This window comes from Pseudorca crassidens, chromosome 20 (genome assembly GCF_039906515.1).
Source record: "Pseudorca crassidens isolate mPseCra1 chromosome 20, mPseCra1.hap1, whole genome shotgun sequence".
NCBI classification, from domain to species: domain Eukaryota; kingdom Metazoa; phylum Chordata; class Mammalia; order Artiodactyla; family Delphinidae; genus Pseudorca; species Pseudorca crassidens.
The window spans coordinates 8,636,655-8,664,474 of record NC_090315.1 but is presented as its reverse complement, the minus strand read 5'-3'; the positions used below and the strand labels follow the sequence as shown (position 1 = coordinate 8,664,474).

Sequence of the window (27,820 nt, the reverse complement as noted above, 5' to 3'; positions counted from 1 at the left end):
TCTCCACCTCCCCCAGGCCTGGCTGGACACCCAGGACCGGCACTTGGGTCACTATGTTAACGGACGGTGGTTAAAGCCTGAACACAGGAGTTCAGTGCCTTGCCAGGATCCCATCACAGGTATGCGGTGTCCCCCAGTCATGGGAAAGAGGTGTCTATGGCCCAGGTGTACCCACCAACAATATACCATTCTCTCTGCTCAGGGCCCTGAGAGCAGGGAGCAGCTGGTGGGAGAAGAAGGCTGAGATTTCTGGCTCCTCCTGATAACAGTCCTCCTAATTATGGTTCCAGGTCCCTGTGAACACTTTTTTTTTTTTTTTTTTTTGTGGTACGCGGGCCTCTCACTGCTGTGGCCTCTCCCGTTGCGGAGTGCAGGCTCCGGATGCACAGGCTCAGCGGCCATGGCTCACGGGCCCAGCCGCTCCGCGGCATGTGGGATCCTCCCAGACCGGGGCACGAACCTGCGTCCCCTGCATTGGCAGGCAGACCCTCAACCACTGCGCCACCAGGGAAGCCCACTGTGAACACTTTTGAAGTCACTGTCTCCTAAAATCCCTTCCTTGCCTGTGGGAGGCAGTCAGAGCAAAGACCTATATGGATTTATCCGCATTTGTCAGATGATAAAACTGAGAACCTGTGTGGGGTAGGGGGACCAACTTTACTGCCTTGGGGTGCTCCTGGGCTCCAAAAATGTCAGCCCCCCCCAGTTCTGACACGGGTTCCCCCCACCTGCCAACTGGGTTCCCCCCATTCATCTCCCCAGGAGAGAACTTGGCCAGTTGCCTCCAAGCACAGACGGAGGATGTGGCAGGAGCCGTGGAGGCTGCCAGGACCTCGTTGGAGAACTGGAGCACACAGCCTGGAGCCTTTCGGGCCCAGCATCTGACCAGGTGATGCACTTGAGGTTTGGACCCCAGGAGATGGAGAAGGATTTGAGAACAAAGACTCTATATTTCCCAATATCCCACTGAATTCACTGGCTGCTAAGATTCATATACCCAGCATGCCTTTGAGCCTTTAGCAGCTAAAACATCCATTTCTTACTGTTCGCTGGGACTAGAAATGACAAAGCCTGTTTCCCAGCATACCCTTGGGACTCATCCGGGCGCCATTTCTCAACAGCTCACTGGGCCTGGTGAAGCTCCTGAAACTGTTTTCCAGCACATTCTTGGGCAAGTTAGAGACAGGGATTCCATTTCCCAAAGAACAATTGAACTTAAAGGCTAAGCTTTCATTTCCTAGCACATTTGGGGGTTACAGGTGGCCAAGATCTTTACACAGCACCCTGAGGTTTTGAGTGTTTACCAGACTACATTTCCCATACATCTTTGGTGCCCTCCACCACTGGTAAATAGTGCTGATGCCCCAGGGGTTCCTGGGGATTGTACTTCAGGTATACACAGGGCGTGTTCCAGGACTCTATCAGGCCAAGGGGCAGTGGGAAATGACCATCCCAGGACTTCCCTGGCGGTCCAGTGGCTAGGACTCTGCGCTTCCACTGCATGGGGCACAGGTTCGATCCCTGGTCGGGGAACTAAAATCCCTCAAGCCATGCGGGCGGCCAAGGAAAAGGAAAAAAGAAAAAAATGACCATCCCCCTTGCTTGCTCCACAGGCTGGCCAAGATGATCCAGAAGCACCAGCGGCTGCTGTGGACCCTGGAGTCCCTGGTTACTGGACGGGCCATTCGAGAAGTTCGAGACAGGGATGTCCCTCTGGCCCAGCAGCTGCTCCAGCACCATGCAGTCCAGGCACACACCCAGGAGGAGGCGCTGGCAGGCTGGGAACCCCTGGGTGAGAAGCAGGAGTCCCAGCCCCCAGCCCCCTCCTCCCTCACCATCCAGCAGTGCCTGCACCAGTCTCATTTGTTCTTGCAGGAGTGATTGGTCTCATCTTGCCACCCACATTCTGCTTCCTTGAGATGATGTGGAGGATTTGCCCTGCCCTGGCTGTGGGTAAATGATTGGCTGGGGGTTGGGACTCCGGGGTCTGAGGGAGAAGGGGGCCGGGGGTCTGGACTCCAGGGTCCTTGAGCTGCCTGCCTTCCCCAGGCTGCACGGTGGTGGTCCTCGTGCCCCCAGCCTCTCCGACGCCCCTCCTTGTGGCCCAGCTGGCAGGAGAGCTAGGCCAGTTCCCAGGAATCCTCAATGTGATCAGTGGCCCTGCCTCCCTGGGGCCTGTCCTTGCCTCACAGCCTGGAGTCCAGAAGGTGGCCTTCTGTGGAGCCATCGAGGTATCTTCAGGGGTGGGAGGGTGTCTGGACACAGCTGGGGGGCTGGAATGCTCCTCCCCGCTGCTGACCCCTGCATGGGTCCCATAGGATGGTCGTGCCCTACGGCGGGCCCTGGCGGGCCAGGGTCCCGAGCTGGGCCTGGCACTGGGGGCTGAGTCGCTGCTGCTACTGATGGAGACGGCGGATGTGGACTCGGCCGTGGAGGGCGTCGTGGATGCAGCCTGGTCTGACCGCAGCCCGGTGAGACCTGGGGGCTGGGCCTGTCTGTCTCCAGACCCTGGGGCCCCATGACTTCATTCATTTTATTTATTTATTTTTTAAATTAATTTATTTGGCTGTGCTGGGTCTTAGTTGCGGCATGCAGGGTCTTCGTTGCCACGTGTGGGATCTTCGTTGTGGCATGTGGGATCTTTTAGTTATGGCATGTGAACTCTTAGTTGCGGCATGCATGTGGGATCTAGATCCCTGACCAGGGATGGAACCCGGGCCCCATGCATGGGGAGCGCAGAGTCTTCACCACTGGACCACAAGGGAAGTCTCTTCATTTGTTTTACTTTTCAGGTCTTTGTGTCTCCAAACTCCTATCTGTAGACCATCACGTGTGAAGGTCCTCATCCTCTCGAGTTTCTGAATCTCCATGTTCCCGGCTCTCCTGGGCTTCCAGGCTCGGGGGCTCTGTGTCTGTTGTTCTTTAGGACTCTTCATTTTTCTGAGTGTCCATGTCCTAGTTTTCTAGCATCTCTCTTCGCTCTGCATCACCAGCTTTCTGTAACTCCACATCCTCCCTGGGGTTTGGGGCCTCAGGGAGTCTCCTGGTCCTCGGCCACTTCTCCCTGACCCTCCTCTGATCTGTGCACATATGTCCCCCAGGCTTGGCCCTCTGCGGGGATGTGACCCACCCACGTAGGCTCCGAGTTTGCCCACCCTATCCCTCCCTTTTCCTAACAGGGGGGACTCAGACTTCTCATCCAGGAGTCTGTGTGGGATGAGACAATGAGGCGGCTCCAGGCGCGGATGGGGCGGCTTCGCGGTGGCCGAGGTCTAGACGGAGCCGTGGACATGGGGGCCCGGGGAGCTGCTGCACATGACCTGGCCCAGCGCTATGTGCGTGAGGCCCAGAGCCAGGGTGCACAGGTGAGCCTGGGCACAGACTCTGGGGTGCTGGGGGAGGAGGGACCTCAAGATCTGACTCCTAGGTCTGGGGAGGGATGGGTCTGGGGGCCTGGACTCTGGGGTGCGAGCAAGGAGGGCCTGCGGGCTGGACTCCTGGGTCTGAGGGAGGAGGGGTCTGGGGTCCAGACTCCTGGATCCCTGGGGAGGAGAGGATTGGAGTGAATTTGCAGATCTATTTCTCTGTCTCCCTAGGTCTTCCAGGCTGGCAGTATGCCTCCAGACAGCCCATTCTTTCCCCCATCCTTGATCTCTGACCTCCCTCCAGCCTCTCCATGTACTCAGGCAGAGGTAAGCCCCTCAGGGTCTCAGAGACCCTAGGCTATCCACCCATCCTCAGCCGGACATGGGTGGCACAGCACAGAGGCCCCCGGAGTGACCATTTGGACTGGGTCTGGGGGCTGCTGACTGCTGTAGGCTGGACTCCTAGTGGGTGGGGTGTTGGAGGGAGGGGCTGGCCAGGCTGCCTGAGCTCCCTTGTCATCCCTTCCAGGTTCCGTGGCCTCTGGTCGTGGCCTCCCCTTTCCGTACTGCTAAGGAGGCGCTGGCCGTGGCCAACTGGACGCCCCGAGGAGGCAGTGCCAGCGTATGGAGCGAGAGACTGGGGCAGGCCCTGGAGCTGGCCTATGGGTCAGTTCACACCCACTGGGCACACAGGGGGCCCTGCTGGGATGGCCCCAGCTTTAGTCTCGATGTCTTCCCCTCTCTCTGGGTCTCTCCCCGCCTCTCTGACTACCCCTCCCCACCTCAAGTTTGTGCATTTCTCTCTGATGTCCCCTCCTCCCCACAGGCTCCAGATGGGCACGGTCTGGATCAATGCCCACGGCCTCAGAGACCCTGCAGTGCCAACAGGTGGCTGCAAGGAGAGTGGGTCTTCCTGGCACGGGGGGCCAGATGTGAGTGCACCCCTCCCTGCCCATCACCACCCCTTCATCCACCTTGTGCCCTTCTCACGTTCTCTTGACTCTATCCCTCTCTCAGGGTCTGTATGAGTATCTGCGGCCCTCAGGGACCCCTACCTGCCTGCCCTACCTGTCGGAGAATCTGAACTATGACACCTTTGGCCTTGCTGTTCCCTCCACCCTACCAGCTGGGCCTGAAACAGGGCTTAGGTGAGCTGTTCTAGGGACCACAACTCTCAGAATTCCTGGAGTGTGGAAGGGGAGAGGGGAAATTGTGGCAGGCTCCTCCATGGACTGGAGGGAGGTTCTTGAGAGCCATCAAGGGGTCCCTGAGTCCTGCTGAGAATTTCATTCTGGGTCTTACGGCTCACCCCTACCCGCCAGGCCTGATGAGAGTCTCAGGTCTGCTAAATGAAGGTCTGTGCTCTCCCAGAGACTCAGGGGGCCAGGAATGTGGGGTCCCGCAGAGGCTCATGGGAGCTCGAGTGGTCCATCCTGTGGGGTGGGGATGGGGTCTGAGCAGTCCCTGCCCCAGCACCCACCCTCACACCTCACCCTACTCCAGCCCAGCACCCCCCTATGGGCTCTTTGTGGGAGGCCGTTTCCAGGCTCCTGGGGCCCGGAGCTCCAGGCCCATCCGGGATTCGCAGGGCAATCTCCATGGCTACGTGGCTGAGGGTGGAGCCAAGGATATCCGAGGTGCCGTGGAGGCTGCTCACCAGGCTGCCCCTGGGTAAGGAACGGAGGTGTCACGTGAGATATCCCAGGGGTCGTGGGGTGTCAGAGGGGGGAGTCTGAAATCCCAGGACTAGCTGATGCTGATGGGACATGGGGTCTGGACCCCGAGGACTGTGGGCTGTGGAGTCTGAGCTCCCAGGGCTGACGGGATGTGGGTCTGTCCCCTCACTCTCCTCCCAGGGCAGATGGGCTATGGGGCCTGGACCCCCAGAGTAGGAGCTGTGGACAGAGGTGGGGCACCTGGAAAGAGCCAGGATGAGGAAACCAACCCCCAATGTGCCCTGTCCACCCACAGCTGGGTGGGCCAGTCGCCAGGGGCCCGAGCAGCCCTACTATGGGCCCTGGCGGCCGCACTGCAATGCCGAGAGTCCACCCTGGTCTCGAGGCTGGAGAGGCATGGAGTGGAGCTCAAGGTCGCCAAGGCGGAGGTGGAGCTGAGCGTGAGGCGGCTTCGGGCATGGGGGGCCCGCGTCCAGACCCAAGGCTGCACCCTGCAGGTGAGAGGGGTCTGTGGGCGGGCAGACAGGACAGGCAGTCTGGAGTGGCGTCAGAGGAAGGGCTCCGGAATGAGCCAGACTGGGGGTCCCGGCCCCAGTGGCCTCACCTGTCTACACCTTGATTTCATCCTCTGTATAATGGGTATCCAGCCCACCTCATAGAGTAGTGTTTCAAATTGTTGTTAGTGACCTATTACTGGGCCATAAAACCAATTTAGTGGGTCATAGCCCTGCTTTGGTATTTTTGTTCTTGTTTCTTTTTTTAACAAAAGACAACAGGATAGAAAATACAGAGTGCATTGCACTGAGTATTGTTTGGTGTGATTTTTGTTTTGTTTATATATATAATATGCAGCTAAATATAGATATTAGGTTGGTCTGAGACGTATGGTGGGTCCAGTGAAGAAAACGTGAGGATTCAGTGACTCAAGCAATGGCATGGGCACACTCAGGGACAGAGATAATAGAAAGATAATGGAAAGATAGCTAGTCGTTTGACCTGGGCTTCCTCCATAAATGAAATACAATTATACAGTGGTACCAACCTTGAGGAGTTGTTATGAAAACTAAGTGAACCGAGCATTTAATATCTGACGTGTAGCCAAGGGCTCAGAAAATGTTTGCTTATGGATGGCCAATAAGCACATGGAAGAATGCTCCGCATCATTAGTCATTGGAGAAATGCAAGCCAAACCACCATGAGGGACCTCCCTAGTGGCGCAGTGGTTAAGAATCCGCCTGCCAATGCAGGGGACACAGGTTCGATCCCTGGTCCAGGAAGATCCCACATGCCGAGGAGCAACTAAGCCCATGCGCCACAACTACTGAGCCCACACTCTAGAGCCCGCAAGCCACAACTACTGAAGCCCATGCACCTCGAGCCCGTGCTCTGCAACAAGAGAAGCCACCGCAATGAGAAGCCCGCGCACCACAATGAAGAGTAGCCCCCACTCTCTGCAACTAGAGAAAGCCCGTGCGCAGCAACGAAGACCCAGCACAGCCAAAAATAAATAAATAAATAAATTTAAAATAACACACACACACACACACACACACACACACAAACCTGTAGGCTAGATTTCGAGACCTCTACACATATTAACTCATTCTATCTTAACAGCAAATCTCTGAGGTAGGCACTATTATTATCCTCATTTTAAAGATGGGAAACTGAGGCCCAGAGAGGTTAAGTAACTCACCCAAGGTCACACAGCTGATGTGAACCCAGCATCTGGCTCCAGAGTCTATGCTCTGAAATAACACCTGGTTTTATTATTATGATTGGAGTTGTTATGGAGAAGCAAAGTTGGGGATGAGAGGAGAAAAAGGGTGGGTGATACAGGAGACCAAAGGAGGGCAGTCAGGCTCCCCTGCCCCGCCATTGACCTCCTGCCTGTCCCTGCAGGTAGCAGGGCTGAAAGGCCCCGTGCTTCGGCTGCAGGAACCTCTGGGTGTGCTGGCTATTGTGTGCCCGGAAGAGTGGCCCCTGCTTGCCTTCGTGTCTCTGCTGGCCCCTGCTCTGGCCCACGGCAACACTGTGGTCTTGGTGCCCAGCGGGGCCTGTCCCATCCCTGCCTTGGAGGTCTGCCAGGTACAGTCGCCTGCCTGCCTGCTGCTGCTCCCAGCAGCCTGTGGAGCAGCAGATGGATGAAAGACGCCCCAAGACCTGCAGGAGCTCAGCTCTCACCCCACCCCCTTGGTAACCATGGTAACCTGCATCCTGGCACAAAACCTTCACTCCTCATAGACCCAGTGACGGTTCTCTCCAGACTGTGAGCCTTCACCAGTCATGACCCCAGTCCCATTCCTTCCAGGACCCCCATGGCCACTCCCCATTTGCCCATTCTTCACCCTCCCCGACAGCCCTGGGGGTCTCTGACTCCCTCCCAACCCTGGGTGACCCACTGTCCCATCCCCTAGGATATGGCCACCTTATTGCCAGGGGGCCTGGTGAATGTGGTGACAGGAGACCGGGACCACCTGACCCGCTGCCTGGCCTTGCACCAGGACATCCAGGCCCTGTGGTATTTCGGATCTGCCCAGGTACCTTTTGTTTGCCATCTCCAGTGTCTTAAACTTCACCAACAAACTCTTCCTTTTCTGGGGACATGGCTGCACCCCCTTAGAACACCCATTGCTAAGGGGGAGAAACTCCTTGGCAACCACGTTTTGAGATCCTGCCCCTTTACAGCCCTGGTTGCTAAGGAAGAGGATCTCTTTAGTAGCAAGGGCCTGAGATCCTGCCTAGCCCAAAGACCTAATCTCATTGGACAACCCATTGCTAAGGACCACACCCTAGCAACAGTGTCAGAAGCCTACAGTCCACCCTCTTAAACCTCCTGATGGTAACAGATGGGAACTCCTTGTTAACGATAACTTCGGGCCCCATTCCTTTGAGTGTGGGCTGTTAAAGGGGAAGAAGTTCCATAGCTGTAAAGGTCAACCTTGTTTCCCTCAGCATCTGGAAGGTTTGCTTTCTAGGAGCTGAACATTCTAGCCACAGAGCCTAGGCAAGCCTTCAGGCCCCTCCTCAATAATAGTCCTTGTTGCCAAGGAAGCAGCTGCTTAGCAACCAAGCCAATGGAAATGCTGACCACGCCCCCCCATCTCCCCACGCCAGGGCTCCCAGTTTGTGGAATGGGCCTCAGCAGGAAACCTCAAGCCAGTGTGGGTGAACAGAGGCTGCCCGCGGGCCTGGGATCAGGACGCCGAGGGGGCAGGCCCAGAGCTGGGGCTGCGGGCAGCACGGACCAAGGCCCTGTGGCTGCCCATGGGGGACTGATTGCCCAAGTGCCACCCACTCCATCCTGGACAGAGGACAGATGGACCCCAACCGATGCCAGACGTCTGGAACTTTCCTCTTATTATGGTTCCAATAAACTCTGACCAATCTTGGCTGTGCCTCTGAGGGGAGGAAGGGAGGAAATAGCAACTTCTGGGCTATTGAGGCCACTTCAGTTCTGAGGCTCAGCAGCCGCATGGGCTGGCGCCAGGACAACTCCGTGTCTGTGAAATAGATACAAGGGACTCTAAGAACCTTTGGACAGGGCCGCAGCGACTCTTGTCTCTTCTGGTCTTTTCTATCCAGTGGCTCCTGCTCCCTGGTTTTCTCTGCCTCTGCATTGCCTCAGGATCTGTGGTGTGCTGGTGAAAATAAAATACAGTAGCTCTCTGGAATAAAATAAAATCCATGGTTAAGTAACTTTAGCCAGTTCCATGGTGCTCCTACCACCGTGTCCCTTTCAAGCTCCAGATGATTGAACAACCGGCTGAAAATTCCTGAATTTTTAACAGTTCCCACGAGCCACCCCAGCATACCACTGTTTGAGAATTCTTTTTGATGCAAGAAACCCACACACACTAGCTTAGGATAAAAGGACATTTTCTGGAAAGCTACAGAGATATGGAAAATAGGGCAAGATACACAGCCGGGAACCCCAGGTCCTGAGAACCCGAATGCAAGCAGGAGCTGTATTCAGGTCCCGTCTCAGTGGGTCATGTCATTTCTTGGGTCTTGTATCTGCCTGTCTGCTTCATTCCAGATCCTTCTAGCCATGTGACTTTAGGAAAGCTTCTTCACTCTTTTTTTTTTTAAATTTATTTATTTATTTTATTTTTGGCTGTGTTGGGTCTTTGTTGCTGCATGTGGGCTTTCTCTAGTTGCGGCGAGCAGGGTTACCCTTCGTTGCGGCACGTGGGCTTCCCACTGCAGCGGCTTCTCTTGTTGCGGAGCACGGGCTGTAGGTGCACGGGCTTCAGTAGTTGTGGCTCATGGGACCCAGAGCGCAGGCTCAGTAGTTGTGGCGCACGGACCCAGGTGCTCCGCGGCATGTGGGATCTTCCCGGACCAGGGCTTGAACCTGTGTCCCCTGCATTGGCAGGTGGATTCTTAACCACTGCGCCACTAGGGAAGCCCTTCACCACTCTTAAGCCTCAGTTTCCTCATCTATAAATTGGGGCTAATAATTCCAACCTCACTGGGTAGATTCTGTGATGGTTACACAAAACATGCTGTTAATTAGAGGTTGATTTTGTCCTGGGGCAAATGAGAGCAGACAACCTCCTGTCAGTATTCGACTAAAGCTGGGCAGAAGAGATAACCTCTCCCAGTATCTGGACGTTTGGACAGGAAAGACACAGGAACGTCTTGGAGGAAAGTCCCTGGAAGGCTCTACTTCCTCTGGGGTTTGATAACTTCCCCCCAGATTCCATGGGCTGCCTCAGTGACCTTCCTGTTAGTCCTGTTGCTTTAACCAGCCAAAGCCAGCTACAGGAGGTCTCTATAGCCCCAGCCCAGACCACAGAGGACACTTAGTGCCACATCCACAGGAGAAGAAATCTGATTGGCCAGACTGGGGTAGATGTCCACTTCTGGTCCAGTCTTCTCTGGCTTAGGGGCAGGAGCTCCTAGTTAAGGCAGCCATCCAGTTGGTCAACAAAAATCGGTTGAGTGCCTGCTGTGAGTGGGGCACTGTTGTAGGTGCTGGGGATGGCCATGAACAAGACAGAACTTAGCCTTGTGAGCTCATGCAGTGGATGAGGGGTATATTCATTTCTTGTCAGTGCTGTGACAATGACCACAAAGTTAGTGGCTTAAATAAAACAATGCAAACATATTATCTTACAACTCTGGAGGTCAGAAGTCTGAAATGGGTCTCACTGAGCTAAAATTAAGGTGTCAGCGGGGTTGGGAATTTGTCCCAAGGGCACTAGGGAGCCATAGAGGATCTGTGAGCAGAGGAGAGGTAGGCTTAGCTCTGGCTGAAAGACACTGATGTAACCTAAGGTGACAGGTACAGTACTATAGCAGTGGTAGAAGCTCAGGGCACTCTGGGGGCCTGAAGAAGACACCTTTCCCAACTTGAGTGTGTGTGTGTGTCTGTGTATGAGGTGAAGGCGAGAGAGATGGCAGGAATCTTCCCAAGGCAGGTGACACTTCACTGAGTTTTTTTTTCCCCAGCCTTATTGGGGTATAATTGACAGTTAAAAGTTGTATATATTTCAGTTCTACAATGTTATTTCTTAAGGTGTGCAACATGATAATTTAACATACATATGCACTGTGAAATGATTACCACAATCAAGTTAATTAACACATCCATCACCTCACACACTTACCTTTTTTATTTGTGGTGAGAACACTGGAGATACACTCTCACGGGACTTCCCTGGTGGCGCAGTGGTTAAGACTCCGCCTGCGAATGTAGGGGTCATGGGTTCCAGCCCTGGTCTGGGAAGATCCCACATGCCGCAGAGCAACTAAGCCCGTGCATCACAACTACCGAGCCCACGTGCCACAACTACTGAGCCCGCGTGCCTAGAGCCCGTGCTCCACAACAAGAGAAGCCACAGCAGTGAGAAGAAGCCCACGCACCGCAGCGAAGAGTAGCTCTCACTCGCCACAGCTAGAGAAAGCCCGCACGCAGCAATGAAGACCCAACACAGCCAAAAATAAATAAACTACTTAAAAAAAAAAATCCACTCAGCCACTTCCAAGTATACCATACAGTCTTGTTAAATACAGTCACCATGCCATGCATTAGATCCTCAGAACTCACTCATAGCTAAAAGTTTGTCTTTTCTGACCAACAACTGTTTCCCTGACCTCCCAGCTGCTGGCAGCCACCATTTTACTCTCTGGGTCTATTAATTTGCCTTTTTTAGATTCCCCATATGTGACACCATACAGTATTAGTCTTTGACTAATTTCACTTAGCATAATGTCCTCCAGGTTAATGGCAGGTTTTCCTTCTTTTTGTGGCCAAATAATATTCCATTGTGTGTATATACACACATCTTCTTTATCCATTAGCCAATGGACACTTTTTTTGTTGTTCTTTTGTTCTTGGCCGTGCTGCGTGGCTTGTGGGTTCTTAGTTCCCAGACCAGGGATTGAACCCACGCCCTCGGCAGTGAAGGCAGTGAAAGCGTGGAGTCCTAACCACTGGACCACCAGGGAATTCCCTCTAGTTGTTATTTTGCTAGGGATCTTCACACCTTTTTCCATAGTGGCTGTACCAGTTTACATTCCTTCTCACCCTCTCTGACACTTACCTGTGTCTTTTTGATAATAGTCATCCTAATAGGTGTGTGAGGTGATACCTCATTGTGGTTCTGATTTGCATTTCCCTGGTGATTAGTGATTGCATTGGGTCTTGAAGGACAATGAGGACCTAATTAGGTTAGAAAAGTGGTGGTGGGAGAGCATCCCTGGCAGAAGAAACAGCCAGTGCGGCCTTTGCACATGCTGTTTCCAGAGGTGAGAAACAGCTTTGAGGGAACTAGTGGTTTCAGTCGTGGCCCCCAAAAGATAATGTCCTAACCCCGGAACCTATGAATGTAACCTTATTTGGGAAAAGTCTTTGCAGATGTAATTAAGTCAAGGATCTCGAGATATCCTGGGTTATCCAAGTAGACCCTACATCTAAATACAATTTCCCTTATAAGAGGCAGAAGAGGAGAAGACAGAAGAGGAAAAAGCCATGTGAAGTTGGAGACAGAAATTGAACTCAATTTCTAGCCTCCCTCCCCTTCCCTCGAGGTAGGAGGTGAGAGGTCGGTAAGTTAGACTTCTTCCTGTGCCTCCAAGCCCCAACCCTCTAATCACATGACTGGTTTTTCTGGTCCTGACCAGCCCCCATCCTGAGTCCCTCATTAGTGTAAACTCAGGTGTGGTCAGGGAGCGCCCCTCATCTATGAATAACAAAGACAAGCCTATCACCTGGAAGTTCCAAGGACTTAGAGTTTGTCTCCCAGGAAACAGCCGGAGACCAGATGCATTCTCCAATATACCACAAAAATGCCGAAGGGGCCAGGATCCACTTGTTCATTCATTTAACAAATGTTGACCGAGCACTTGCCGTGAGCCACGCACAGTGCGTGGTCCTCCCAGAGCTGACGTCCTCATAGGGACAACTGACAATAAAGAAGAAAAGTAAACGGCAATGGTGTGTCAGAAGGTCATGAGTGGCGAGGGAGAGAGCAAAGCAGGGATGAGTGGGAGTGCTGGGAGGGGGGTGCAACTTGAAAAAGGGTGGTTGGGGAAGGCTTTGCCTTGTGTAGTTGAGCAAAGACCTGAATGAGATCAGGTTGAGCCATGTGGGTATCTGGGGGAAGGGCATTCCAGCCTGAGAGAACCACCAGTGCAAAGGCCCTGGGCCAGGAGCATGCCTGCCTTAGGCCAGCTTGGCTGGATTTGAGCGAGGAGGGAGGAGAGAGGAGACAGGGGACAGGGCCAGATCCTGCAGGTCTGTCTAGGCCACAGTGAGGACTTGGAATTTTGTGGCAGGTACGGGGTTGGGCGGTGGCATTGGAGCAGAGGAGGGACGTGAGGGGACTTAGGTCTTCACAGGCTCCCTCTGGCTGCATGTGGAGAACAGGCTGTGGCAGGTGAGGGCTGAGGCAGGGAAGCTGATAAGGTGAGTAGGGAACAGTGATATTCAGGCAGGTGATGGTGGTGGCAGTGGGAGTGATGAGAGGTGGTCGGATTCTGGATACATTTTGATGGTCAGCCAACAACTTTGCTGACGGACTGGACTGTCAGCGGATAGTGAGAGGCAAACAGAGTCACAAGTCCCCTCCATGCCTTTGGGCCTGAACACCTGGAAGGATGGAGCTGTCACTTACCTCGATGTGGAAGGTGACTGGGGTTGGGGGCTGGGGCTGAGGTTTCAAGGCAAAGATGAAGGGCTCAGGGTGACCGCCTCCTGGCCCTGTGTGATTAGCTCTAGCTAGAGGTAGATCCATGTTGGAACCGCAGCTCCCCATTCACTCTGTCCCCCCCCCCAAGGGAACAACCCAACCTCAGCCCGCTTGAGCGAGAGTCCCACTGAGGCGCCCTTTGCGGCGTCAGCTGCCACTGTCACCACCAGGTGGCGCCCCTTGCACCAGCCCGATTCCCCCCCCCCCAGCTCACTATCTCCCCCCAGTATTTCCTTTCACTTTCGATCTCTGGCTGTCACCCGGCGTGGCCCCTTCCACACCCAGCTGGGGCAAGCCTGGTGCGTGAGGAGAAAGGGGATCCTGGTCCCCGAAGGGCGGGGCCGGGATCCCCCTCTTGGGGCTGAGCGGAGAGGGGTGGGGGTCGGATTCCTGGGTCCCTGGCCCGGGGAGGGCTGCGGGCACCGGACGTCGGGGTTCTTAGAAGGAGAGATGAGGAGTTTTCACCATAACCGTGCTTCACGCAGGAAGCTCTATAGAGTAGGAGGCGGAAACAGCCACATCAAAGGACCGAGGGAGGGGCGGAGGGGCGGGGAGGGGGAGGGGCGGGGAGGTGAAGGGGCGGGAGGGGCGGGCAAGGAAGGGGCTGGGGTGCGGGGGTCTGAGACTCACTCTTCTGTCCCTTCCAAGATCCGGCCACAGGCATGAGGGGCCCCGGACCGAAATGATAGTGCTGGCGCCAGCCTGGAGCCCAACTGTGCGTATCCCTGGGGGTTAAGGTGGGGGAAAGGAAGAGCGGTGTCAGGATGGGCAGAGCTGAGAGGGGAGATGGACAGAGTTGGGGTGGACAGGGTGTGGGGAGATGGACAGGGGTGGGGAAGATGGACAGAGTTGGGAGGAGATGGACAGAGTTGCGGGGAGATGGACAGGGGTGGGGAGAGATGGGTAAGGGTCGGGGGAAGAAACAGGGAGGTGGGTACAAATGGTAAAGCTGGGACCCAGATCTAGGGAGAAACAGGAGAGATGAGCATGGAGGGGCAGAGGGATGGACAGAGATGAGAAAATTCTGGGCAGAAGTGAGCAGAAGTGGAGAGAGATGGGTCGAGGTGGGGAGATGGGGGGCGAAACAGATGGGGCAGAGGAGGGTGAAAACTGGTCAGCGCCCGACCAGAGGCAGAAAGAGATACAGGAAAGATGGTCAGAGGTGGGCACACAGGAGCCAAGAGGAGGAGGAGCTGAGAAGTGGAAGAGCTGGAAAGGAGAAAGAGGGAAGAGAGAAAAGGGGCCGGAGGGGGCAGCCTCGACAAGGGAGGGGGCGGGGCGGGGCCAATGGAGGCCTCACCCCACGCCGCCCGCAGACCTCGCTGCTGCTGCTACTGCTGCTGCTCAGCCCCCGCCTCCGCGGGGCCCCGGACTGCTCCTTCCCCCACAGCCCCATCTCCTCCACCTTCACCAGCACCATCGGCAAGCTGGTGAGCGTCCCTGCTCCAAATCTGAGGCCCAGGTTCTGTCTCTAGGTCTGAGTTCCCCCTGTCTAGGTCTCGGTGGGTGGCTCCCTGTCTCCCCACTCTGGGTCCCCGGCTCCCCTCCCCCAAGTCCCTGCTCCCTTCTCTCTGGGTCCCTGTCCCCCTCTCTCCGGGTCCCCGCCCCCTCCGGGTCTCTGTACCCCTCTCTCTGGGTCCCCATCTCCCCACCCTGGGTCCCGCCCCCTTCTCTCTGGGCCACTGTCCCCCCGTCCCCAGGTCCCCATAGCTCTCTTTCCTCCTGTCTGCAGCCAGGCCTGACTTTGTTTTCTCCTGCAGTCTGACTACCTGCTTCAAGATTACCCAGTCACTGTTGCCTCCAACCTGCAGGACGTGAGTCACAGATGGGAGGGGCCCGGGATGGAGGTGGGAAGGAGAGATTCAAGACTCACCACCCCTCAGGGAGCCAGGCTAGTGTGCTGACCCGGCCCCCTCCTCCCCTGGGACCCTGGAGTCCCGGCCCCCAGCCCCACCAGTCTAAGCCCCCTGCCCCCTCCGTCCACGAGACCCAGAGCCTGGGTGGTCTCTCCCCAGGACGAGCTCTGTGGGGCTTTCTGGCGTCTGGTCCTGGCCCAGCGCTGGATGGGACGGCTCAAGACTGTGGCTGGGTCCCAGATGGGGAAACTGCTGGAGGCTGTCAACACCGAGATACACTTCGTCACCTCATGTGCCTTCCAGGTCAGCCCTGAACTTGGGGAACAAGTGAGGGGAGCGTGATGCTTTCCTAGGGATTGGAAGCAAAGGTCTGCTAGGACTTACTGGAGATTTCCTTTGACCTGATCAGCCTGAGGGAGGTGGAGCTGGAAGCCCAGTCCTGCTGGGGTCCCTCAGTGCTGGGAAGTGACAATTCTCTAAGTACTGGAGGATGGCCAGGGGTCTGAGCCCAATGCACCAATTCTAAGTTTGTTTCTCAGGCCCTGTTGAAGGATATTGCTAAGGGGTTCTCACCCCTAGCAACCCGGAGAAGGAGGGGATCTAAACTCCCTCCTGATCCAGGTCTGACCGCATTGCTAAGGAGGCTTCCCCCTAGCAACCTGGGGGAGCAAGGCTCCAAACTCTCTGTGAGACCCAGGGCTTGCCCTTGACCTGAGGTGACGCTAGGGGTGATGCCGTGGTGACGTCTCCCTCCCCTGCCCCCAGCCCCTCCCCAGCTGTCTTCGCTTCGTCCAGGCCAACATCTCCCACCTCCTGCAGGACACTTCCCAGCAGCTGGTGGCCTTGAAGCCCTGGATCACGCGGCGGAATTTCTCCAGGTGCCTGGAGCTGCAGTGTCAGCCGGGTAAAGGTGCCCAGCGCCCCATAGCCCACCGCCCCACCCCCTCCTCTCCCACCTTCACTAGGCCCTCACCCCTTCCACTCAGGGCTCCCCAGACCCCACCGTGTTCCTATGGGCTGTGTGACTTTGGGCCTGTCATCCCCCTCTGGGCCCCAGTTTACCCATCTCTGAGAAGGGATTAACCAATCCTGCCTGTTTCTCTGAGGTAGCTGTATGCCATAGAAATAGAATGAGAGTCACACATTTAAGTATAAATTTTCTTGTAGCCATGTTTAAAAAAAGTTAAAAAGAAAAAAGGTTAATTCACTTATTTTTCAGGATTCTTTTTTTTTTTTTTTTTTGCGGTACGCGGGCCTCTCACTGCTGTGGCCTCTCCCATTGTGGAGCACAGGCTCCGGACATGCAGGCTCAGCGGCCATGGCTCATGGGCCCAGCCGCTCCGTGGCATGTGGGATCTTCCCGGACCGGGGCACGAACCCGTGTACCCTGCATCGGCAGGCGGACTCTCAACCACTGAGCCACCAGGGAAGCCCAGGATTCTTAATGTTTGTTATTTTTTAGCATATTATTGGTGGATTTATTTTTAAAACTTTTTTATGTTGGGATAATTACAGATTCAAAGGAAAGGAGCATAGAAACTGTACAGGGAGGTCCTGCACACCCTTCACCCAGCCTCCCCAGTGGTACCTTTTGCTTGGTGACATTAATTCTAGCACAATGTCAAAACCAGGAAATTGACATGGCTGCAATCCACAGAGTTTATTCAGAGTTTACCAGTTATATATGAGTGCATGCATGTGTATGTGTATTAGTTTGTTACAGCTGCTGTAACAAAGTACCACCAACCAGGTGATTGAAGCAGCAGCAGTTTATCTTCTTACAGTTGGGAAATTGAGGGGTCAGCAGGACCAGCTTCTTCCGAGGGCTGTGAGGGAAGGATCTGTTTCAGGTCTCTCTCCTTGGCTTCTAGATGGCCATTTTCATGTTCAGATGGCACTCTCCCCCTATGCATATCTCTGTGTCTAGATTTCCCCTTCTTATAAGGATACCAGTCATATTGTATTAGGGCCCACCATTAACAACCTCATTTTAACTTGATCACCTCTTTGCAGACCTGATCTCCAAATAAGGGCACATTCCGAGGTACTGTGGGTTAGGATTTCATCGTATGAATTTTGAGGGACACATTCAACCCCTAAAAGAGAGAGTGTGTGTGTGTATGTATGTGTATCTATGTAATTTTTTCACACATGTAGCTTTGTGTAACCACATGTGAGTTTGTGCAACTAGATCTCGTCCTAAAACTCCCATCCTAACCCCTGTCAGCCAGTAATCTGTTCTCTATAATGATGTTATTGAATTTATTATTATTATTATTTTTTTTTTTTTGGCTGTGCTGCATGGCTTGTGGGATCTTTGTTCCCCAACCAGGGATCAAAGCCGTGCCACCTGCAGTGGAAGCGCATAGTCCTAACCACTGGACCGCCCGAGAATTCTGTGATGTTATTGAATTTATTTATTTATTTAGCGGAGCCTTAACCACTGGACCACCAGGGAAGTTCCTTGAATTTAATTCTCATAATTTTATAAATTTTAAAATAATATTTAAATCACAAATTTTGGGAGGGTGCACGCCCCGCAACTTGTGGGATTTTAGTTCCCTGATCAGGGATCGAACCACGGCCCTCGGCAGTGAGAGCTCAGAGTCCTAACCACTGGACTGCCAGGGAAGTCCCTAAACCAGAAATTTTACTAACTCAATATTTTTTATTTAACCCAATATATTTTAACCCAAAATAATATCATTTCAACACATAATCAATATTTTTAAAAATTACTTCATGAGGTATTTCACATCCTTTTTTCCCTACTAAGTCTTTAAGAAGTGGTGTGTATTTTACACGGACAGCACATCTCAGTTCAGATTGGCCGCAGGTCACATATTTATTCGCCACGTGAGGCAAGTGGCCGCCATATTGGATGGGCCAGCCCTAAAGTTTCAAAGTGGGGAATTCCCTAGAGGTCCAGTGGTTAGGACTCTGAGCTTTTGCCGCCAAGGGCACAGGTTCAGTCCCTGGTCAGGGAGCTAAGATCCTGCAAGCCACGCGGTGCGGCCAAAAAAAAAAAAGTTTCAAAGTGAAATAACTTTATTAGCATATGACGAGAGACCACGCCCTGTGAAAACTTAACTTGTTCAGTTTATTAAGGTTTCCTTTACGGCCAAGTATATAATCAGTTTTGTAACTGAACAAGGTCTTAGGAAAATAATAGTTTGTTTTGGTTTTTGGTACGATCAGGGTTGAATCAGTGTGTATATATTCTATCAACCTTATCTTGGTATTATTCAGAGACTTTCTGTCTTCGTTATATTTATCTACAAGATGTGTCAAGTTCTGAGCGGGATGGTTAAAAACCTCCCGCTCTAGGGACTTGCCTGGCGGTCCAATGGTTAGGACTCCATGCTTCCACTGCAGGGGGGCACAGGTTCCATCCCTGGTCAGATCCCGCAAGCTGTGCAGGGGGTGCACAGACATAAGAAAACCTCCCACTCTAATTATATTCTTCTCAGTTTCTTCCTGCATTTCCAATCATTTAGTCATTTATATATATATTTTTAATTTATTTATTTATTTATTTTTGGCTGCGTTGGGTCTTCATTGCTGCGCGCGGGCTTTCTCTAGTTGCGGCGAGCGGGAGCTACTCTTTGTTGCAGTGCGCGGGCTTCTCATTGCAGTGGCTTCTCCTGTTGCGGAGCACGGGCTCTAGGCGCATGGGCTTCAGTAGCTGTGGTGAGTGGGGTCAGTAGTTGTGGTGCATGGGCTTAGTTGCTCCGCGGCATGTGGGATCTTCCCGGACCAGGGATCGAAGCCATGTCCCCTGCATTGGCAGGCGGATTCTTAACCACTGTGCCACCAGAGAAGTCCTAGTCATTTATATTTAACGTTGTCATTTGTATTTACATGTATCACTAATCATTCATTCAACCAACCTTTATTAACCATCTCCCTGGCGCCTGGCATTGGAGACACAGCACAGAACAAGATCAAGTCCATGTCCATGGGAGGCTGACCTGCTAATCAAGGAGACAGACGATAAACATGTAAACATATAATTAATCAGGAAAGTGAGTGTAATGAGACCCATGCAGGCAAATTAAAACAGGGTGATGGAATCATGGGCTGAGGTGGTTAGCTGGAAAGTCACTGAAAGTTGTGAAAAAGGGAACAGCCAGTGCAAAGGCCCTAAGGCAGAAACCTGCCTACCTGTTTAAGGAATCATGAGGAGGCCCCAGTGGCTGAGGCCAAGTAAGCAAAGGGGAGAAGGTGGGTGGTGAAGGTACAGAAGGAACAAAGGGGCCCAGATCAAGTGGGACCTTGTGAGACATCATAGCTTCACACTTTGTATCTTTCATCGTTCTATTATCTGTCCATTCATCCACTCAGATATTTACTTTATGTAAATTAAACTATTAGTTAGTAAGCACTAAGTAGTAGGTTCTGGCAATAAGCCTCCTGTCACCCTCGTGTAGCTCATAGACTATTGGGGGAAGAAGACAAATAAGCAAATCGATACATAAGCACTAGACACACATTTGTCCCTTTATAAAATAAAATGTAGGGAATTCCCTGGAGGTCCACTGGTTAGGACTTCCACACTTCCACTGGCAGAGGCCTGGGTTTGATCCCTGGTCGGGGAACTAAAATCCCACATGCCGTGTGGGCAAAAAGAAAAAAAAAGTACAATGATATATTTGAAATAAAAAGTTATTAATGGCTTTAAAAAATAAATAAAATTCAACCTTACTACATGCTAGACACTGTTCTAAGCACTTTCGGTATAGTCATGCATTTAATCTTTGTGACAACCTTATGAAGTCAATACAATAATTATCCCCATTTTATGGATGAGGTGACTGAGGCCCAGAGAAGTGAGCAGCCCACCTGAGGTCACACAGCAGGACCAGGCAGGCCTTTTTTTCCTTCCCTGGCCTGCCCCTTCTTCTCAGTCACCCAGCCTCCTCTCTCCTGGCAGACTCCTCCACCCTGCTGCCCCCAAGGAGTCCTGGGGCCTTGGGGGCCACATCCCTGCCGGCCCCGCAGGCCCCTCTTCTGCTTCTCTTGCTGCTGCTCCTGCTGCCCGTGGCCCTCCTGCTGCTGGCCGCTGCCTGGTGCCTGCACTGGCGAAGGAAGAGACAGAGGATGCCTTACCCTGGGGAGCGGGTGAGCCAGTGGGGTGGGCAGAGGGCGTGGCCGGAGTCAGCTGATCCTTTGGGGGCCATAGGTGCCCTGCCTAGAGCACTGACTCCTCATCAACCTGAGGACCCTGGACTTGGTGTTGGCGTGGGTGGCATGTGTGTTGGGGGCCGGGTGGGGAACTTGAGTAGGGAAGGGGTGGGTCAGTCCGCATGCAAGAAGACCCTTCTGGGGCCATGGAGGGGGACTGACTGGAACAGACAGCAGACTGGAGGCCAAAGAGGAGGCTGCTGGGCGAGGGTTCAGGGAGAGAGGACAAGGCCTGAGCCAGGGCCGGACCATGGGGACGGAGAGGAGGGGACGGGCAGAGTCAGGGGTCAGGGATCATTGGGAGGGATGGGGCTGGAGACTGACAGGCTTGGTGGGGGGTGCGAGGAAGGAGGAAGGGGAGGTGGCGCAAGCAGAGGACGCTGGGTCTGGCCCAGTGGGGAACCTGGGGGGAAGAGGGAGATTCGGGAAAGACAGTGAGCTCAGTGGGGACCTGCAAGCATGAGGACACCGCCCACCCCAACCTCCAGGGAGGTATACAGGAGTCTACAAGCCAGGAGAGAGCGGCCTCCTGGAGCAGGCAGAGGGGACCACCTCTGCAAAGCCCTCCTGGTGTGAAAAAGGTCAGAGGGATCTAACAAGAAACATCTGGCGTCAATGGCTCACATGTAGAGTGCCTCAGTGTCTCAGGTCTTGCGCTGGAGCTTCCTACAGATTAAGTCACTTAATTGAGAAGCTGGTGCCATTATTATCCCCATTTCACAGAGGCGGAAACCAAGGCCCAGAGAGGTAAGTCATTTGCCAAAAGTCACACAGCTCGTGAGTGACAGAGCCAAGATTTGACTCTGGGCCTTCTGATTCCGGCTTCTGTGCCTTTCACTCTTTTGCCTCAGTTTCCTTATCTGTACAAAATACTCTAATAATAATCCTTCTACCATAGAGTTGTTGAGAGGTTAAGGGAAGTGACCACAAAAAACCCTTTGAGCAATGCTGTCCAAGGAAATAGAATATAAGCCACACCACACATGTGATTTTAAATTTTCTAGTAGCTGAATCTTTTTTTAAAGTAAAAATAAGCAGGTCAGTATAAAGAATATATTTTAGGGAATCCCCTGGTTGTACAGTGGTTAGGACTCTATGCTTCCACTGCAGGGGGCACGGGTTTGATTCTTGGTTGGGGAACTAATATCCCGTAAGCCCAGTGGCGTGGTCAAAAAAAAAAGAATATATTTTATTTCACCCTGTGTATCCAAAATGTTGTCATCTCAACATGTAATCAATACTTTAAAAAACTATCAATGAGATATTTTTACATTCTTTTTTTCATACCAGGACTTCAGAATGTAGTGTGTATGCACCACTCACAGCACATCTCAATGCATATGCGAAATTATCAGAAATATTTGATCAGTATTTAGATTCCATGAAATTTACAGTTGCATAAGTAGATTCGTATACTCAAGTTCTTTGAAACCTACAGAAGTTTTCCAATAACTAGATCATGGAACAATTTCTAAATTAAATGATCTTTCATGTCAGCATTTGTTTTGGGGAGTACTTTTTTTTTTTTTTTGGCTGCATTGGGTCTTCGTTGCTACGCACGGGCTTTCTCTAGTTGTGGTGAGCAGGGGCTACTCTTTGTTGTGGTGCTGTGGTGCGAGGTCTTCTCATTGCAGAACACAGGCTCTAGAGTGCAGGCTCAGTACTTGTAGTGCGCGAGCTTAATAGCTCTGCAGCATATGGGATCTTCCCAGACCAGGGCTCGAACCCTTGTCCCCTGCATTGGCAGGCGGACTCCTAACCACTGCGCCACCAGGGAAGTCCCGGGCAGTACTTTTTATTACAATTCTTTTTGAGATACAATTTTTTTTTTTTTTTTGGCCATGCCTCGCTGCATGCAGGAGCTTCCCTGACCAGGAATTGAACCTGTGCCCCCTGCAGTGGAAGCTCAGAGTTTTAACCACTGGACCGCCAGGGAAGTCTGAGATACAACTTTTTTTTTTTTAAACACATTTTCTATCTTTTTTTTTTTAAGTCTTTATTGAATTTGTTACAATATTGCTTCTGTTTTACGTTTTGGTTTTTTGGCCGCGAGGCATGTGGGATCTTAGCTCCCCGACCAGAGACCAGGGACCAGGGATCAGGGATCGAACCCACATGCACTGCATTGGAAGGTGAAGTCTTAATCACTGGACCACCAGGGAAGTCCCCGAGATACAATTTTCAATTGAGAAGTTTTCCTCCTACCCTTGTCCCTGTTCACACCCTGTTTTCCCACTCTCCCAATAACCACACTATTAGTTTAAGTTTAAATTAGGTAAAATGAAAAACTCAGTGTCTCAGTTTTGCTGGCCACATTTAGAGTGCACAGCATTCACATGTGGCTGGTATCACAGCTGTCCTGGAGAGCGCAGATCTCTCATGGTTGCAGAGAGTTAGTTCTCTTGACCAGCGATGCCCAAACACACAGTGAGCATTCAGGGTGAATGGAGTTGTTTTTGGCATTGAGACTGTGCCAAGCCCTGAGCTTGTTGCTTTCCTCTCCTCTGTCCACGGAGCCTCAAACAGCCCAGTGAGTCATCTATCATCCCATTTTACAGAGGAGGACACTGAGGCCCAGAGAGAGGAGTCACCTGCCCGAGGACACAGAGTCGGAACTTGGAGGAAGTCAGCTAGAAACTGGTGCTTTCCTTGGCCACATTGCTCCTGTCACTGTCTCCCCAGGATGGAGGCAACGCCAGCACCCAGCAGCAGCCCCGGCCTCACCCTCCCCACTCTGTACAAAGCCCTTGTCCCCAGGAAATTGTATATAAATCATCCTTTTCTACCAGTTCTGGCCAGGCCTGTCTGTGGATGGGACAGGGTGAGTGGATGGGGCAGTTTGGGTTTGGGTCTTGGTTTTTCAGTTAATGCAGTGTTTCATTCAATACCTATTCTCTGAGGCCTCCTGGGCCCCAGGGCCAGTGCAGGTCAGGGCTGGGACCCACACGTGAGTGAGAACCAGCCCCACCCTCTCAGGGTTCCTGGTCCATGGGGGAGAAGACAGGGGCCCCAGAGAGCCCCAGTACAGGATGACACACGCTCTAATGGAGGTAGCATAGGCACTGTGGGAGCCCCGAGGATGTACCTGAGCCAGCCTGAGATAACAGGGAAGCTCTTGAGAGAGAAGGACTCAAGCCAGATTTTAGAAGGTGGGGGTGGAGGGAAGGGCATCCCAGTCAAGGGGAACCGCCAAAGCAAAGGCTTTGTCCAGAAACCCAAGAAAGTGAGAAGCTCCTTTGGGGAACACTCAGGCATCTATAAGTCATTCCTTCATGCGTTAGATCTCATGGGGAAGACTATCTCCACTTTTTTGACAGGTGAGGACACTGAGGCCCATACACGGCCAGGGATTTAGCCAGATCACAAGGAAGCCGGACAGGCACCGGAATCCAGATCTCTAAGCCTAGACTGAGCGCAAAAGAGCATGCCTCGTAGCCCGCTGTGGGCCTACACGTATTATCGCTTTAGGGGGTAAGAGCGCTTCTCCTCCAGCCTTCTCGCCCCCGTCCCACCGCAAACACAGCGGACAACTCGCGCGAGGATTACCAGCCCCTCCTAAATACGGCAACGGAGGCTGAACAGCCCCGCCCCCGCAGAGCCCCCTCCTACCCCACGTGATCTCGCCCGGCACAGCCATGGCCGCCTAGGTTCGATAGAAACGATACTGATTGGACAGTCAAAAGACGACCCGCCTTCCAGTGGGCCTTTCTGCGCACGCGCACGGCACTCTGGCCCGTGAAAAGACGGAAAGCGGCCGTGTTGCGTCACTTCCTCCGCCCCTGTTTCAAGGGATAAGAAACCCTGCGGTTAAGGTTCCTTCTTTCCCAGGCGGCTGCCGAAGATGGCGGAGGGGCAGGTACAGGCTCTGCGCGGGCCGGGGCGGTGTGGGGCCGGGGTGGGGTCGAGACCGGACCGGGGTTGGACCTCTTTTCTCTCGTAAGTGTACTGTGGAACTTAAGATCGATGACTGAGCAAAACAGAAAGCTTTCGGGGTAAGAGGAACCCAAAACGGGAATATAAAGCGGTTTTTACGCTCTGGGCTGGCTAGAATGCGGCATCATTTTTCCCCCAGGGGGCAGTGATCGGGGCTTCCAGCACAAGAAAAGTTATTTTAAAACTAGGCCTGATTTACCTTGATCTTGGCCGGGTCTTGGCCGAATTGGGCCCGTGTGTCCTCAGCGGTGGGGAAGCACGCGGAAGGCAGCTGCGCGGCCAGGGGACGAAGAGAAGCCGAGGATTGGTCAAAATGGAGGGTACTTTCGCCCTGCCCAAAGCGCGGGTTGTTTCGGTCTCGTGGGAGTGCGTATTAGGGGTCTCCTGCAGCTGTGGGTATTTTAGCGCGAAATCTTTGCAGCGGGTCGAGAGAGCTCCTGCCTACAGGGCATGCAGGCGCGAGTTGCTCTTTTCCTTTCTCCTGGGGGTCGAGGAACTCTTTAAAGGTCTGCTGGTGCTGGAAACAGGATTGTAATGAAATGTTTACAGCAGTGGGATATCCTTTGTCCTTAACGATCTGGAGGTCCTCAAGGACGGCAGCAGAAACTTAACTCTGACTTGGCCCAGTCTTCTTTGGTAACCAATTAGATATAAAGGAGGGGAGGGCTCTGGAAGGGGTGTACCTGTGATGGGTCTATGGTTCTGGAAGGAAAACCACGTTTGGGGCCAGGCAAGTGGTAGAGTTCTCCGAACCTGTGTCCCTGCATTTACGGCTCCTGGTATAGTTTGCCTTGTATTCTGTGTAATTCAGCTCATTTAGTGTTCCTGAGGCAGATATTGGAGATTTGGAGGGTTTTGACCAAAGTCACATTGTCAGGAAGTCTGGTTTTAGATTCTGTAGCCTTTTACACCGGCTTCCAACAATCACAACATGTATAGGAAGCCCTTGGTAAAGAGTTGGGACTTTCACTCTTGACAAGAAGTTGAGGATTGGCGTTTGAGCAGTTCGCGGGAGGATGCAAATCTAGTCAGTACCAGAGCCAGCCAGGGCTTTTGACTACCCTTCCTAGTTTCATCTGCTCTGAACCTTCATGCTAGAAAAACATCTTTGAGACCAGGACAGAATCAGATTCTGTCGAGATTCTAAGGTTTGTATCCAGATCACAGGTTCTTCTGCCTGGAGGATCAGTATTGCCAGTCTGGATTCAGATGGTAGCTCATTCGCTGACTGTCAGGCATAATCTGGGCATAAAAATTCTTGCCCTTCAAGCAGCTGAGATGTGAGGGGAGTCCTTGGGTATCTTACCCCACTCACTGAAATCCTGAGTCATTTGCTCTCTTGGCCTTCTCTGTATAGTGAGGCTTAGTTCCTAGTTCCTGTGTCTCTTACTTGGTTAGCAGGCACCCTGGGAGGTAGGTGAAATGATCAAGTAGGGAGGAATGATTGTTTGAGGTGGGGAGTCAAAGCTGTGGGTGCCTCTGAGCCCTCTCAACCTATCTCCAACAGGTCCTGGTTCTCGATGGCCGAGGCCATCTCCTGGGCCGTCTGGCGGCCATCGTGGCTAAGCAGGTGCTTCTGGGTAAGTCTGCCCCCTGCCCACAGCTTCCCCAGACATGAGCCTCGAGGTCAGTGATGAGCAAAAATCACCATCTTTCGTTTGAGTCTGACGACCATGAGATCAACCCCATGCACCGCTCTGAGACCTGCCAGGCTCCTCCCCTCCTAGGTTGGGGGCTCTGGGCTCTGTCAGACTAACAAATTGAACTTAAGCACGAGTCCAGGTCCGCCGATTGCTGCTCTGTGACACGGGGCAGGAGACTCCGTGCCTGCCTTGTTCATTGTGGTCGGTTTGAGACGGAAGGAGCCTCCTTTCTGGGTCCTTAGCAGTAATTGGGCCTGCTTCCTAACCTTTGACCTCCTTGATTGTCTCATTTTCCATTCCCTCTAGGTCGAAAGGTGGTGGTTGTGCGCTGTGAGGGCATCAACATTTCTGGCAATTTCTATAGAAACAAGTGTGAGTGAGGGCCTGGGAGGAGGGCTGGAGAGGGTGGACCTCTGTGGGGCTCACACTTCACGGGCTCCTAAGCAGTCCCACCAGTGGGGGGAGGTCCTAGTCTGAGTTCCCGAACACGCCCTCGGAAGAAAGGTTGTGTGCTGCGCTGGAAGGAGTTACCATCTGCCTGAGGACTCTTGAGGCCTCACACACTCTCCCCTCTTGCCAGTGAAGTACCTGGCATTCCTCCGCAAGCGGATGAACACCAACCCCTCCCGTGGCCCCTACCACTTCCGAGCCCCCAGCCGCATCTTCTGGCGGACAGTGCGAGGTGAGCTGGGCCTGAGGACCACAGGGGCTGATGGGGCGGGTGGCCGGTGATGAAGACTTTTCCCACTCTTGTTCGAGTTTCCCAACCATGAGATGACTCCACATGCACTACCATCTGAGGCCGCCTGCCTGCCCGCCCGCCCAGGTGGGGCAGCGGGGTCCTCGCATGCCCTGCTGAGCAGGTCTGTTGTCCTCTGTCCACAGGCATGCTGCCCCACAAGACCAAGCGAGGCCAGGCCGCTCTGGACCGCCTCAAGGTGTTTGATGGGATCCCGCCACCCTATGACAAGGTGAGCAAGACCCATCTCCCTCAGCAGCATCTTTGTGTCTGGCGTCTGTGATGTTCTGCAGTTACCTACATTGTTTGATCCTCGTGAAAACAGCACTGGCTGAGACGCCAGCCCCAGCCAGCCTTCTTCCCTGTCTGTCCCTCACTCCAGGTCTCTAAGTCCCTCTTCTTCTCTAACAGAAAAAGCGGATGGTGGTTCCTGCCGCCCTTAAGGTTGTGCGTCTGAAGCCTACACGGAAGGTGAGTTCCGGGGTCTGCTGAGTGATGCCTTGGGGTCCCAGGCTTCCTGGGGGGTGCACCTAGGGCCCTAAGACTGGCAGATGATGGTTTTTTCTCACGATGGTCTGCGGATGCCACTGTGGGCAGTGCCGATAATGCCAGTGGCTCAGCTGATGCCAGGAGGAGCAGAGAGCCCTGCCAGGGGTAGCCGTGTCTCTTGAGCATGGGCTTGCTGAAAAGTTGTATGGCTAGACTGGGATCTTCTAGGACCGGATGTCAGCTCCCTTCCCCTAGTCACCCTGGCCTCCTCTTCTTACAGCTTCGTTTCTCCCTCTCCCCCCCCAAGTTTGCCTACCTAGGGCGCCTGGCTCATGAGGTTGGCTGGAAGTACCAGGCAGTAACGGCTACACTGGAGGAGAAGAGAAAGGAGAAGGCCAAGATCCACTACCGGAAAAAGAAGCAGCTCATGGTGAGGGTGGGGCTGTGGCTGGAGGGGCACCACGTTTTCTGGGGCAGGGTCTGGGAGCTGATTACTCTTAACTTGGGTCTTAGTTGTGCCCTCAGAAGGCTCTGCCTAAGGCCCAGTGTGGGTGGCCCCCTGGGATAAGGGCAGTCCTAGGGAGCAGCCACTAACCACCACCTGTCACCTTGACCCCACAGAGGCTACGGAAGCAGGCCGAAAAGAACATAGAGAAGAAAATCGACCGATTCACAGAGGTCCTCAAGACCCATGGATTCTTAGTCTGAGCCCAATAAAATTGACTGTTTCTTCTTCA

At 53.2% G+C, this 27,820-nt stretch overlaps 3 protein-coding genes, 2 long non-coding RNA genes and 4 other non-coding genes across 26 annotated transcripts in view; 7 read left to right on the top strand and 2 right to left on the bottom strand.

Moving 5' to 3' along the window:
- ALDH16A1 (aldehyde dehydrogenase 16 family member A1) overlaps positions 1–8,740 on the top strand; it is a 13,367-nt gene extending 4,627 nt beyond the window's left edge. The window contains exons 2-17 of one of the 2 annotated variants that reach the window (XM_067718833.1): positions 17–119; positions 763–889; positions 1,614–1,792; positions 1,876–1,953; positions 2,050–2,231; positions 2,319–2,471; positions 3,180–3,365; positions 3,597–3,692; positions 3,895–4,031; positions 4,192–4,297; positions 4,383–4,513; positions 4,869–5,036; positions 5,337–5,538; positions 6,944–7,129; positions 7,459–7,581; positions 8,159–8,740. In XM_067718833.1, the coding sequence (XP_067574934.1) occupies positions 17–119; positions 763–889; positions 1,614–1,792; positions 1,876–1,953; positions 2,050–2,231; positions 2,319–2,471; positions 3,180–3,365; positions 3,597–3,692; positions 3,895–4,031; positions 4,192–4,297; positions 4,383–4,513; positions 4,869–5,036; positions 5,337–5,538; positions 6,944–7,129; positions 7,459–7,581; positions 8,159–8,320 (2,319 nt within the window). In that variant the 3' untranslated portion in view covers positions 8,321–8,740. The remainder of the gene's footprint in view (positions 1–16; positions 120–762; positions 890–1,613; positions 1,793–1,875; positions 1,954–2,049; positions 2,232–2,318; positions 2,472–3,179; positions 3,366–3,596; positions 3,693–3,894; positions 4,032–4,191; positions 4,298–4,382; positions 4,514–4,868; positions 5,037–5,336; positions 5,539–6,943; positions 7,130–7,458; positions 7,582–8,158) is intronic. The other variant, XM_067718834.1, reaches the window with a different exon arrangement.
- Positions 8,587–13,556, bottom strand: LOC137214718 (uncharacterized). The gene is made up of 4 exons (XR_010939014.1): positions 13,165–13,556; positions 12,260–12,453; positions 10,657–10,733; positions 8,587–8,709 (listed from the first exon to the last, which is right to left on the bottom strand). It is a non-coding gene; the product is annotated as an uncharacterized lncRNA (long non-coding RNA).
- Positions 13,011–23,884, top strand: FLT3LG (fms related receptor tyrosine kinase 3 ligand). 15 transcript variants are annotated; one of them, XM_067718839.1, is made up of 9 exons: positions 13,193–13,538; positions 13,888–13,954; positions 14,556–14,669; positions 15,000–15,053; positions 15,255–15,398; positions 15,861–15,973; positions 20,029–20,216; positions 20,768–21,026; positions 22,838–23,067. In XM_067718839.1, the coding sequence occupies exons 2-9, from the start codon at positions 13,922–13,924 to the stop codon at positions 22,848–22,850; spliced, it is 918 nt and encodes a 305-aa protein (XP_067574940.1). In that variant the 5' UTR covers positions 13,193–13,538; positions 13,888–13,921; the 3' UTR covers positions 22,851–23,067. The 15 variants fall into 15 exon arrangements, with proteins under 15 accessions (XP_067574938.1, XP_067574940.1, XP_067574947.1 ...); XM_067718837.1 differs by lacking the exons at positions 13,193–13,538; positions 20,768–21,026 and adding an exon at positions 13,011–13,177 and having other exon boundaries at positions 22,838–23,193; XM_067718846.1 differs by lacking the exon at positions 22,838–23,067 and having other exon boundaries at positions 13,196–13,538; positions 15,861–16,005; positions 20,768–21,015.
- On the bottom strand, positions 17,725–24,830 carry LOC137214717 (uncharacterized). Of its 3 annotated transcripts, none has more exons than XR_010939012.1 (3): positions 24,412–24,830; positions 18,986–19,069; positions 17,725–18,873 (listed from the first exon to the last, which is right to left on the bottom strand). It is a non-coding gene; the product is annotated as an uncharacterized lncRNA (long non-coding RNA). The 3 variants fall into 3 exon arrangements; XR_010939013.1 differs by having other exon boundaries at positions 17,725–18,900; positions 18,986–19,066; XR_010939011.1 differs by having other exon boundaries at positions 18,986–19,066.
- On the top strand, positions 24,026–27,820 carry RPL13A (ribosomal protein L13a). Its single transcript, XM_067718857.1, has 8 exons — positions 24,026–24,135; positions 25,720–25,792; positions 26,162–26,227; positions 26,436–26,537; positions 26,741–26,826; positions 27,006–27,065; positions 27,391–27,513; positions 27,705–27,820. The coding sequence occupies exons 1-8, from the start codon at positions 24,121–24,123 to the stop codon at positions 27,789–27,791; spliced, it is 612 nt and encodes a 203-aa protein (XP_067574958.1). The 5' UTR covers positions 24,026–24,120; the 3' UTR covers positions 27,792–27,820.
- Positions 25,836–25,919, top strand: LOC137215824 (small nucleolar RNA Z195/SNORD33/SNORD32 family). Its single transcript, XR_010939455.1, has one exon. It is a non-coding gene; the product is annotated as a small nucleolar RNA Z195/SNORD33/SNORD32 family (small nucleolar RNA).
- LOC137215823 (small nucleolar RNA Z195/SNORD33/SNORD32 family) lies at positions 26,577–26,661 on the top strand. The gene has a single exon (XR_010939454.1). It is a non-coding gene; the product is annotated as a small nucleolar RNA Z195/SNORD33/SNORD32 family (small nucleolar RNA).
- On the top strand, positions 26,866–26,936 carry LOC137215825 (small nucleolar RNA SNORD34). Its single transcript, XR_010939456.1, has one exon. It is a non-coding gene; the product is annotated as a small nucleolar RNA SNORD34 (small nucleolar RNA).
- On the top strand, positions 27,141–27,227 carry LOC137215829 (small nucleolar RNA SNORD35). Its single transcript, XR_010939459.1, has one exon. It is a non-coding gene; the product is annotated as a small nucleolar RNA SNORD35 (small nucleolar RNA).

What these genes read in the sequence shown, in the direction of transcription:
- FLT3LG (XM_067718837.1), top strand. Translation starts at nt 13,922, where the DNA reads ATGATAGTGCTGGCGCCAGCCTGGAGCCCAACT. An exon ending in CCAGCACCATCGGCAAGCTG is followed by an intron (nt 14,670 to 14,999) that starts GTGAGCGTCCCT and finishes TTTCTCCTGCAG; the next exon opens with TCTGACTACCTGCTTCAAGA. An exon ending in ACGCGGCGGAATTTCTCCAG is followed by an intron (nt 15,974 to 20,028) that starts GTGCCTGGAGCT and finishes CTCTCCTGGCAG; the next exon opens with ACTCCTCCACCCTGCTGCCC.
- RPL13A (XM_067718857.1), top strand. An exon ending in TCCCGCCACCCTATGACAAG is followed by an intron (nt 26,827 to 27,005) that starts GTGAGCAAGACC and finishes CTTCTCTAACAG; the next exon opens with AAAAAGCGGATGGTGGTTCC. An exon ending in GTCTGAAGCCTACACGGAAG is followed by an intron (nt 27,066 to 27,390) that starts GTGAGTTCCGGG and finishes TCCCCCCCCAAG; the next exon opens with TTTGCCTACCTAGGGCGCCT.